This window comes from Alligator sinensis, unplaced genomic scaffold (assembly GCF_000455745.1).
Source record: "Alligator sinensis unplaced genomic scaffold, ASM45574v1 scaffold400_1, whole genome shotgun sequence".
In the NCBI taxonomy this organism is placed as follows: Eukaryota; Metazoa; Chordata; order Crocodylia; family Alligatoridae; genus Alligator; species Alligator sinensis.
This window is the reverse complement of record NW_005841897.1, coordinates 1,304,932-1,316,800: the sequence shown is the minus strand read 5'-3', so window position 1 is coordinate 1,316,800 and position 11,869 is coordinate 1,304,932. Positions and strand designations below refer to the sequence as shown.

Sequence of the window (11,869 nt, the reverse complement as noted above, 5' to 3'; positions counted from 1 at the left end):
GTTGGGAATTCAAATCCCTCCCAATCAACTGCAGTTTCCCCGTGCAAATCCCTTCTCCTCCCCTTCCCCCCCTGGACTGGGGGAAGCATGAACTAAGGCACAGGAATCTCCATGGCCTCTGGAGCACCCAAGAGAGGGAAGATCTTCTCTCAACAGCATAGATCCCAGCGCCCCTGCCCTGGGCTGGACTGCCTTAGAGATCCTCAGAAGCAGAGTTAATGGGGTCGTACAGCTCCTCTTTATTTACCCAGTCTGATTTGGCTGGGGAGGCTCGGGACTGATTAGCAAGCCCATTAGAGGGCATGCGCCACCTGCAGGACGGGGCGGGGCCGGAAGCAAGCGAGCGGCCACAGAACGTTCCATTTTGGAACGTTGCAACATCGAGTCCTTGTCCGCACCAGGGTGGGGGTCGTGCCTGCCCCGCTCCGGGTCGTGTCGCGACATGGCCGAGCCAAGGGAGGCTGAGCTCTGCTTGCTGCTGGCGGCTGCTGGGGAGATGTACAGAGAGGCTTTCGGAGGGGCGGCCCCCGAGATCGCGGTGTCCGCCCCGGGCAGGGTGAACCTGATCGGGGAGCACACCGACTACAACCAGGGCTACGTGCTGCCGATGGTAAGTGGGGGATTGAGGGGCGCCCGGCTCGGGGCACTGCCCGAGAGCTGCTTAGGCTGCATTCTGCACGTACACCGGCTCCGCAAGGGAATCGACGGGGACCCCTTCCCTCCTCGGGGCGATCGTGTGGAGGGCTGGGCGGAAGCCTTGGCTGCTGCCTCTGGCTTTGGAGACCTGCCTTTGTAGCTGCAGGTGTCGCTGGTATGTAGCCAGCTCCGAGCTGGAGCTCCCTGATGCAGGCATGCGGCCGGTGCCAGCCAAGATAAGGCTTTCTCAGTGGATCAGAGCACCCAGCTTAGCAATGACAGGACCAGGGTCGCAGCTCCACTGCTTCCAACCTCCTGCAGCCTTGCCTTAGCTTTACTCCTGCTCCAGAAGCACCAGTTTGCCTGCTTCTCAGGCTCTTGCTCCCCTGGCTAGACTTGGGAAAGCATTATCATCGCCCCTCAATAAGCTGCTCAGGACCTTGTGTGAGTCCTCTCTTAGGGGGGCCTTGCTATGCAGTATCAGGGCTGCCAGATCCCCTGGGGATGGGAGTGGGGAGGTCTCTGAAGTTGTATTGGAGCAACTTTCCCCAAAGGAGAACTCCATCTCATTGGCAACTTGCACCGTCTTCCTGCCTTTTTGGGGAAATGGAGCCAGTGTTGGCAAGTAGGTCTGGAGTGCTACCTTGTGGCCACAGCAGGGAAAACACCTGTAGCCCAAGCCTTGCAAAAGTATAGGGGTCAAGTTCCTTATTTCCTAGTTAGGAAATCTGAAATACTTGGGCTTTTTCATCTCTTTCCTCCCCCCCTCCCTGCCAAATGACTTGGCACACCTGAAAGCCAGGCTGTTTGAATATGGAATCAGGAACCACCTTCAAAACACTTAAATTAACTTTAGTCTTTGGAAATCATGGCCTGCAGTGATAGTCCTGTCTGGGCTAAGCAAGCAAGATTGCTGCTCTCAAGGAGTCTTACATTCCTGAGTAAACAGTCACAGAGGAGCTGCCCTACCTTCCTGTGCCTGTAGGTAACAGATGAGCTCTCAGTCTCTTGTTATGCAGATTCTGCCATTTCTGCTCCTTTTGCTTTTAATTGGTAAAATTCTTGGTGCAGACGGCATCTTCTACTCCTCTGACTGAGGGATGTCTGGACTGCATGAACTTTCTCTCATCTGGAGCTAGCTTGGGCAGTAGCAAGAGGATAAAAAGCTGGTGGCAATGCTCCCACAGGAGCAAGCTCACTCCATGAGGAGTCTCTACCATGGCAATGGCTTTTTAGTTTGTGATGTTCCCTTCCTGAGCCACTGAGCTGAAGCCATTCTATTTGTTTCATGCACGCCAGCAAGCAGTTGGCATACCCTAGTGTTGGCCCTGGGGTGCCCCTGATCTGGGCTGGGGGTTCAACTCTTTCTGTTTGACCTAGGTTTTATGTAAGGACTGTTCTTGTGTGTGAACAAACCAGTCAAGGGGGTGAAATCCTGGCCAGGTGATAACACGCAAAGAGCAGCATCACTGTGGCATTGTGTAGTTCTAGTCCTGTGCAGGCTGGGAGGATGGGGTCTCTGGGCAGGGTAGAGATTATGGGGGGTGAGAGGGGAGGGAGGGATCTTGATTGCAAGGTTTAGCAGCAAGGCTGTCACTTTCCTGTAGGAGAAGAGGCAAAACCAAACCACCCAGCAATGGGGCATGTTTCCTTCCCCCTCAGTCAGGTTATACTAACCCCTCTCTTCCCCCCTGCAGGCCCTGCAGCTAGGTACTGTGTTGGTTGGGAGCCCGACCCAAGATGGAATGATTTCCATCCTCACTGCTGCAGAGGAAGCGGATGAACCCAAAAGGGTGCAGTTCCCTGCTCCAACAGAAAGCAGCCCCCTGAGGGCAGGGGAGCCCCGCTGGGCCAACTACATGAAGGGCGTGATTCAGCATTACAGGGGTAAGGGCCAAGCACTGTGTAGTCGGTAACAGTCCTGCAGGCTCTTGGGATAGAGCCTTGATCCCTAGTAAAACCTAGCTGATCCCTGCCACCACAACTCCTCTCACCTGTTGGCTGCGACTATAAGTCACTCTCCCAGCATCCACACAATGCCTCCCCAGGCACCCTGCCCTTCTGCTTCCTCAAGTGACCAATTTAGGGCTGACCTGTATCACACTAAAGCTAATTCCTCCTGTACCACAACCTTTGACTCCCCCAGGTCAGAACTAAAGCACAAAGAAATAGCAAAGTGTGGTGCCAGGGCTCAGTCTGGCTCTAGATCACACCTGGGGTGTGGTAGCAGGACAGGTGAAGAGCTAGATATTGAGCAGCTCCTTCATGTTTTGAACTGAGAACCTCAGGATAAGCCTTTGCCTACACTGGATGAGACACTGCTTGATCTGTGCCTGCCTGGTTCCTTTTTCCTGTGGAAGCAACCTCCATAGCATGCTGTACTGCAGAAGGTACCTTCAACCTAAATTGTGTGTGTATGTCTGTCCCTCTCTTACCTTGTTTCTGTTCTTGCTGTAGCTGGTCCTCTCCCAGGCTTTAATGCAGTGGTAGCCAGCAATGTCCCACTGGGTGGTGGCCTCTCCAGTTCTGCCTCCCTGGAAGTGGCTACGTACACCTTCCTGCAGCAGCTTTGCCCAGGTAACACCGCAGCCGGTTCATCAACTCCCAGCTCCATATCCCTGGCACTCTTCTGGGGTCTTCTGCATCCAGTTCCTGTGCTGGGCACAAAACACTTTAGTACATGCTTCCATTTAGTGGGAGGTGCTGGGATTTCTCTACCTGGTGGTCATCCCCACCTGCAGGACCCCTTCAGACTCATGGCTATAGCTCAGCACAGCACCAGAATAACTTCGTAGCCTGGGGATACACATCTCCCAGGAGGCACTACCTTTGGAGCATATGTGATCAAACAGTACCTTCCCACTTCCCCTTCCCCAGCTCTCCTTCCCTCCCCATCCATTCTGTCTGTAGAGCATGCTGTCCAATGTATTGTTGCTGGGTTGTTCCATCTGACCTGGTCCCCTGTCTCTCTGATAGCAGTTAGTCCATGTGATGCCTCAGAGGAAGATGAGCTTGCCCCTGTTCCCTAGCAGTAGGGGCATAGCTGACGGTGTGGTGAAAAGTCGCTTCCCATCCTGCCACCTCAGATCAGTTCAGCCCTAATGCTGTGGCTTGAACTTGCCAATGTTGATTTGGAGGGGCTGCTAGCTGCCGTTCTAGATGTCTTAAAACAGCCAGCAGCAGGGCTGACTCTACTTAACCCGTTAACTTAACTCTTACAAAACCCGTTCCTCCCACCTGGACTAAGAGGGGGCAGTGTCAGGCAACATGCTAACATAGCTCTTCCTCATTTGGCCCAGACGATGGGGACTTGGTAGCCAAGGCACTGGCGTGCCAGAAAGCCGAGCACACCTTTGCTGGCATGCCGTGTGGGATCATGGACCAGTTCATCTCTGTGATGGGCAAGGAGGGCCACGCGTTGCTGATAGACTGCAGGTAGGACCAAGCCCATAGTTTGTGGATCCAGCAGTGCCTATGCTCTGAACTGTTCCAGCACCTCTTTTCTGAGGATCTTGGAGGCACTTTCTGAATAGGCTAGAGCCCAAGTCTTCTGCTTCCCAGTCTTGTGAGCGTCCTGCTTCCCCCAAGCAGAACTGCTTCCTCATGCCAGTTATGCAGCTGTGTTAATTGCTAGTACTTGCCTGGCTGGGCAGGCCCTTGCCTGGGGACTGAGGGAGTTCATCTCTACAGCTTTTTCCCCACCAACACTTGCTTTCCATGACCTTTGGGAATGAATCAGCAGTCCTCACTGCCCAGTGCTCCTCAGTCTCTAGGAGTTGATCCATTCAGGCATGAACAGAGATTTGGGGGCACTGCTGGTTTCTGCTCCCTGCAGCAGCTAAGGGAATGATGCACATCTTCTCCAGGAACCCCTGAGAGAGGAACTTTGTAACTACAAGACTCCCCCCAGCAACCCAGCAGTGAGCAAAACTCACCACTAAAGCTGGAAAATTCAGAGTGGGTGTTTATCACTTATTGTGGTAACAGCTCTAAGCACCACAACCAGGCTGGGTCCCTCTATGCTGGGCTCTGTGAAAACACTGGATAAGTGGCAGTCGCTTTTCCAGAAAGGTTAAAAACTTAGATGCAGGAGCCCCACACTGCAGAGGCAGCTCATGTTGGCTGTAAACTCCCGGGTCAAGGGTTGTTCTTGTTCTGTGAGCTGCAGGCCCCACTACAGGACCCACACACGGGCTCATACTGATGCTGCCATATGAATGAGGATGATGCCTCAAATTTGGCACCCAAAAAGGCTTGCAACCAGTTCTGCAGAGACACCAACCCCCTCCCCTGGCTGGGTGGGGCACACAGAAGTTGGACGGTTTTGCAACTGGCTTCATGTCCCTCACTCTCTGCCTAATGTTTATCACTTCTCTATTCTTCTGATGTCTCTGTGCCTCACTTGACCATTTTGTTACAAGTGCTTGTGCTTGTTTATTGTACTGGGTGAAGTCTTTCTTTGTATGTGTGCCTTCAAACAGCGGGCATTGCAACAGGTGTTATATAATCCTGATGCTCTGTGCCACAGTCACAGGTGGCTGAACCAATAGTATAGCTCTACTTTTTCATTAGTTCCTTGGAGCATCTGACTCTGGTATGTACGTGGTTGAGATTTCTCTTGCAGCCCCCCAAAACCAGCCCTGGGGTGGCCATAGCAAAGAACACCTGGCTAGTCAGGATGTGGGAGTAGGAAGGGATCAGGAAATGCCTCTGTGACCTCTCATTCCAGATCACTGGAGACGCAACTGGTGCCATTGACCGACCCTGGCCTGGTTGTTCTCATCACCAACTCTAACGTGCGGCACACACTGACAGGCAGCGAGTACCCCACACGCCGGCGCCAGTGTGAGGAGGCAGCCAGGGCTCTTGGCAAGGCCAGCCTGAGGGAGGCCTGCATGGCTGACTTGGAAGGTGGGGGCAGGCTCAGGCTTAACGTGCAGCGTGCCATCTCCTAGAGGCATGTGCTTGGGGCTGCAGAGGGAGCCAGTTTGATCTCCCCTGGTGCCGGGAGTTGTGCACTACAGGGGCAGGGATCTTGTTTCACATTTGAAGTGCAATCCACATCGAGGCACCTGGGTTGCCGGTGGGTGACACTGGGAGGCTCCAGCAGCTTCTCAGCCAGGTCTTGTCTCTCCAGCTGCGAAGGCCCTGCTGAACGAGGAGGTGTACAGGCGAGCAAGGCATGTCATTGGGGAAATCGAGCGCACTGCCCAGGCCGCCCGTGTGCTGCAAGCCAGGGACTACAGCACGTTTGGGAGGCTGATGGTGGAGAGTCACAACTCTCTCAGGTAGGGCCATGACTGGTTGCACCAGGCAGTCGCACTCCTGTCCAGGCAGAGGGTGCTTGGCAGGGCTTGAGGATGAGGAGCTGCAGGAGCTTAAACCTCAGAGCGCCATGTCCATAGCAGTTCCCTGTCCAATTGGTGCTGTGGCTTGGTGTGCCTGATGGCAACAGCTTATGATGGGAAGGCACAGGCTTCATGGATCAGCAGCCCAGAGGAATTCCCCAGAAGCACTTGTTGCTTTGGTATCAGAGAATCCTAGACAAGTCAGGCTGGAAGGAACCTCCCGAGCTCATTTAGTCCTAAGGCAGGATCATCCCTATCCAAAACATCCTATATAAATTCTTCAAAAAAACTCCTGTAAACCCTGATGCAGTGCAAGACATAACACCTGAACCTGCCACAGATAAAGCAGGGGAACCACAGCAGCCAAAGTCTTGCTCCTATAAAAAGATTGTTAATATATGCTCAAAATCCCTAGTAGAAGGCCATGCCCCCTTCTACAGAGGAAGGCAAACCCCTTCAGCCAGGAACCTCTGGCTTTAGTCCCAGCGAGAGCAGTGGCACAGTCCAGTCCAAGTCCCCAGCCTTGGCCTTGGCCTCTGAGGAAAGCGTTAAAATCACCCTGATGCGTGCGTCGGAAAGGGGGAGTGGGCAACCAGCAAAGCCCAGAAACCTGGGAAATACCTGTAGTAGAACATAGGCATAGCTATGCTCAGATCATCTCTGACTAGTGGCTGTCCAACCTCTTCTTGAACACCTCCAGTGATGGAGAGTCCACAACTTCCATAGGCAGTCTGCTCGTATCACCAGTCTGCACCAGTAGGAAGTTGGTGCCTGATGACAGTTACTCAGTAGCGTCCCATTAGAGAGAACTCCAAGGCCAGCTCTGGCAGGGGGGCTGTACCCTCTCCATTTAGACTAGTGATTCTAGGGCTAGGCCTGCATTGTACATTTGCAATGTTACTTGAGTTGGATCCTTGGAGGACTCTGGTTCATCTTGCCCTGTAGCTGGTTGCCAAAGTAATGGGCATGTTTGCATAGTCACTCCCTAGAACAGTTGGCTCTGCCAGCCTGCGTGACTGGATCTGATTTCCCAGGGATGACTACGAGGTCAGCTGCCCAGAGCTGGATGAGCTTGTCGCTGCAGCGATGGAGGTCAGCGGGGTTTATGGCAGCAGGATGACGGGTGGCGGCTTTGGAGGCTGCACAGTCACTCTGCTGGAGGCAGGAGCCGCGGAGAAAGCTGTGCAGCACATCAAGGTATGTTGCAGCTGCCTGGCTTTTCCATGATAGAGGCCTCTCTTCTGGCCCATCCTCCTCTTGCTGCATGGACCCAAATGCATCAGCAAGAGTGAAGAATGCTCATCCTACACCCACCTCTCTTGGGCATAAAGGATGAGGCAAGGAGGGTTGAGCCCAGGGCTGGACAACTGGAAGAGGTTGCTCCCACCCACTCCTAGCCTTCCAATCGGAGCTGTGTATGGGGACAGTGATAAGAGTGGAGTCATCACAAAGGACCCTAGGAGTGTGAAAACACAAAGCACCACAGAGGGTGAGCTTTCTTCCTGACAGGCTTGGACCTTTGGGCCCTAGGGCATGCCATTTCAGTGTTGCCCATCTTGGTCACCACCTCTACAGTGGTGTATGTGAAATAGCCGGGGGTTTTGGATCAGTACTGCTCAGTGCAGCAGCATCTGTCATGAGTGTGTTCAGCTGGTGTAGCCCATGGCTGTAGCCCGTAGATTCTGATCATCCTTAACTCCCCTTTTGTCTCCTAGGAAAAATACAGTGGCAGAGCAACCTTCTATTTTACAAAACCTTCAGCTGGGGCCAAGGTACAGCGTCTGTAGAAGAACAACTTCCGCAGGAGGGATCCCTTTCTCTGATGGGATTAATGAGCATCTGGTCCTCAATGTGCCAGCTCTTCTTCCTTTCCCTCCTTGAAGAGATCCAGTGAAACTTCTTTACTACCTCATGAAACAAAGGGGAATGTACAGAGGTGCATTGCTCGGGCAATAAAATTATATTTTGCACAACAATCCTGTTGCCTGTCTAACCCAGTAAAGTTCTGAGCTTTGTTACTCTAATGTAAATAGGACATATATGTGAGGGAAGGAAATCTAGATCTTTGCTCAGTTATATTGTTCTCAGGCAGCCTATGCAAATGTAATGCTAAAGGCAATATCTGAGTGCCCTATGCCAGTATGTCTGAGAGGAGGGGTTGTGATTATGCTCTGAGCCCATATGCTCTTGCCCCTGTAATGTACCCTTGGCAAGTGGCACAGGTGCCAGTCTTCACCAGTTGCTTTAAATAAAAGACAGCCAAACTAGAGAAATGTTTATTAAGTGCAATACAAAGCCATCTGGTCCAGAACACCTGCCGTCAGACTTGCCTTGGAGAGAGCTGAATTCAGCTGTATTCTGCACTTGTGTTCTAGCCTGGCATGCCTGGTAGAAGAGGCATACAACCCAGTTTTTAGGGCAAGAATGCCAGGATCAGGACCAGCCAACATGCTGCATTCTGCTCCAGACAGTGTAACAAGCTCTTTGGTTAAAACTGCTATTGGGGTTCCCTCTCGAGGTTGTGAATCAAGGTGTAAGGGACATCTGCAGTACAGAACACAGAAAAAGGACTAGCATTCAGTTGGAGAAGAACCATGTCAACTGAAACTTTCTTACCACTATCCGTGCAGGTAAAATAACCCCAGTTATAAAGAACCATGGAAAACAGGAACTGAAAATTAAGGCAGATGACAACTGGGTGTTTGCTTGGAAACTTTCTTTCCAAACACACCCAGGTAGCTTGTTTGGAAGTAGAAAACCATGTCTGGTTTAACCTCTACCAGACTGGGCTTCTTGTGTTTTAAATCACAACCTGAAGTAGACCCAACTTCCACCAAAGCTGTAGGGTTGTGCAGGACAATGTGAATGTACATCTCAATCAGGTGCATGGATCTCATTCATACTAAAAATTAATGGACAAATTCCCATTGAAATCAGGAGGACAGAACTGAGCTCTAAAAGTGGCTAGTATTTATAAACTACTCTGGTGCAAAGAAGTGTTTAAGGAGTTCCATAGATAAGCCCCCCTCCCCCAAGAGCTGCCCCTGGGGCCTAAAGAGAGTTTATGCTTTGGTTGCAGGGGTTTGGCTTAGGAAGGCACAAGTTCCAGCCCAATGCTGCTCTAGTAGAGAGTAAGGGGTTGAGCCAACTCAAGCCATTCCACAGCCCATCTCACTAGAAGACTCCAGTCTTTTACAACGCTGTGTCCTCTTGTCACCACTTGACGGAGGGCACCACCAGGCTGAGCCTCTTGCCCAAGTCAGGGAAGGAATCAGTAGCACAGCCAGGGACAGAACCCAGGAACTGGCTTACTCTCTCCAGTGCAGAGCTCGCCCCATCAGACCATGGCTGCCTCCTGCTCTTGCACAGCCAGTTAACCTCACGTGCTGACTCATAGAGGTTTGGGGGAAGATTTTCAAAAGCACAAACAGAGGGAATTGAGTTCCTGACTTCTGTCCTTGGTGCCTTTGAAAATCTCCACCTTACGCACTTAGTACAAGGTCCCTAGTATGTGTCATCATCATCCCAATTCAGAAGTGTGAATGCTGAGCTCAGTGTGTTGCTGTCAACTGGGTTAAAGCGGAGAGTACAAGCCCTATCGTTAAGTACCATGCCTTCCGGCCAGAACTACTATTCCAGGACTCCAACAGAAAGAGCTACACCTTAAGAGGAGGTATAAAGACCATGTGGTGACAACTAGCAAAGCACCCCTGGAGGATGCTCAGAGATGCAGCTGCCCCCAGCATTTGATAGCAGTTAGCATAATTGACCTAGTACACAGGGCTGTATCCTGGCCACCAAGCTCTGGCCAGGCACAGATAAAGTCTGGGAACGGTTGGTCCACAGAAAGAAACTGGCTGAGACAGACAAATGCGTCAACTTGAACAGGAAAGAGACTCCAGTCCCAAAATGGGGATAGACTAAGGGAAGGAAGCTAACAGCTCGCTCTCTCTTCCGTCACCTTGTGCTTCCTGGTTGATAATGGAATCTTATATTCCACAGAGGGCATTTCTGTGGGGTACAAATGCCTTTTGAAAGTCGCACCCTACCTGGGCTAAGCTCCACTTGTGAACGATGGAATCAACAGGGAATCCTGGTATTGGGTTTGCAGCAAAAACATTACTGCTGTTGTCTCCTTTGAGAGCATGCCATGGGACCTGAAGCACTAATCTTCCCTTCCCAGCTGCTCCTGGCTTTTACCCACAGTACACTGGAGCTACACTAAGACTGCTGTTTCTTGCTATGCAGCGTGTAAACACATCTGACTGAGATGCTCCAAGAAGTTGGGCCCCTGTATCATAGGAGTCAGTGCTGAGGGATGTAGGGACTGATCTAAAGCTCACTTAAATCACTGGGAGGCTTTCCATTGGGTTTAATGGCCTCTGGGAGGCTTTCCATCGGGTTTAATGGCCTCTGGATTGGTCCTTTAACTTATCTGCTGAACTTGCTAATGACTTCCAAAAGCCAGAGTCCTCTTCTGTCCTTATTGTTCAGTGTAGATCTCATCTACCTAGGTTTCTTTATAAAATAATAAAATACATTTATAAATATATATACTAGGAAAACTGTACAATAGTGTAAGCAACACTGCATTAGAGCATTGCAGGTAATGCTATGCAACTCAAGGCTATAATTTGTTATTGCAGTACCGCACATTAGCAGCAAGGGGCTTTACAAAAACACACGTGGTGGGAACGAGTAGGTTACCCTCACCTTCTACCTGGCAACACACACTTATAACAGAACAGAACTTTAAACATTTCTGGACGATCATGAAGTTGTCTTCTAGGGGAGTTGTTTCCTGGGGGTGAAATTAATAGATGAAGCAGTTGGAAAGGTGAGGAAGTTAAAAGTGATGTGCAGGGTACAGCGAATGTGGACGTTTCAATGCAAACCAAAACCCAGTGCAGCCAAACTTCCAGGAACATCAGAGCTTGTAGGTAACATGCACCCAAAGACCTATATCAGCAGGCAAGGATTATATATTGAACTCCAAAATGGCTGGGCAATGGCCCAGCACTGAGAAGTCACCAATGTCAAAATCCTCAGTAAAGACCCAAGGCCACCCAGGAGAGCTCTGAATGGGCATCAAGACCCCTGCCAACCCAACTGCTAACTGTGCCGTGCCCTTGACCGTGGCAAGCTGCAAAAGAAAGACTGGCTTGACAAGTGCCACGGTAGTTTTATGCCAGGAGAGATGTGGCAGGCTCTCTGGCACAGTCAGGAAGCTGACCAAACAATAGGTCTGTTTGAAAAGTTCTGCAGTCTGAATGGAGACATCCTTTCAGCAGCCTCTCCCCAGCTCAGGCTTCATAGAACTGCCTCTCCGTCTGTTTGGTGAGCATGCCACTGGACATCATGGTCCTGCTGACGAACTCTTTGGTGACCTGCTCGGTGAGGGTGCTGCTGTTGCTCTCTACCCGCTGGGAGGTCATCAGCATGCCATCTGCAACAAGAGGAGCAGGTCAGCAGTTGGTAGGATAGCCATCAGGGAGGTGGGTTTGGTCCCAGATATATTGTGTCAGACTTATGTATGTAGCTGCAGGGTGCATCATGGCTTTAGCTCACGAGTTCTTTCCCTGACTTGTTACACAGGTAATGCCAGTCCCTGTTCTGCATACAGGAAATGCAATCACGGACCGTTTCAGGCCAGCATCCACACAACACCTCTGGGAAGGGGAGGTAGAGCAGGAACTGCTGAGCACTACAGGGCCTCAGTGAGGATGAAGGTTTGTGGGTTTAATTCTGACTCTCAACTCACTCCTAAGATATGGTTGCAGGGCAGGAAGGGGGAACTGAGATAAAAATCCTTAAAATCCTCACCTCCTCTTTTTATCCCATTTGATGTTTGCCCACAGAACTGACCAGCTTTGAAGAACCCTCCA

The 11,869-nt window shown here is 51.2% G+C and overlaps 2 protein-coding genes across 9 annotated transcripts in view; one reads left to right on the top strand and one right to left on the bottom strand.

Annotated features, from left to right (window-relative positions):
• The first annotated feature begins 316 nt into the window (after positions 1-316).
• On the top strand, positions 317-8,138 carry GALK1 (galactokinase 1). The gene is made up of 8 exons (XM_006018276.2): positions 317-610; positions 2,334-2,523; positions 3,094-3,213; positions 3,936-4,071; positions 5,366-5,547; positions 5,774-5,924; positions 7,019-7,181; positions 7,700-8,138. The coding sequence occupies exons 1-8, from the start codon at positions 443-445 to the stop codon at positions 7,769-7,771; spliced, it is 1,182 nt and encodes a 393-aa protein (XP_006018338.1). The 5' UTR covers positions 317-442; the 3' UTR covers positions 7,772-8,138.
• A 108-nt stretch (positions 8,139-8,246) lies between these two features.
• ITGB4 (integrin subunit beta 4) overlaps positions 8,247-11,869 on the bottom strand; it is a 59,675-nt gene continuing 56,052 nt past the window's right edge. For all 8 annotated transcript variants that reach the window (XM_025197450.1, XM_025197457.1, XM_025197451.1 and 5 more), the window contains one exon: positions 8,247-11,430. In XM_025197450.1, the coding sequence (XP_025053235.1) occupies positions 11,288-11,430 (143 nt within the window). In that variant the 3' untranslated portion in view covers positions 8,247-11,287. The remainder of the gene's footprint in view (positions 11,431-11,869) is intronic.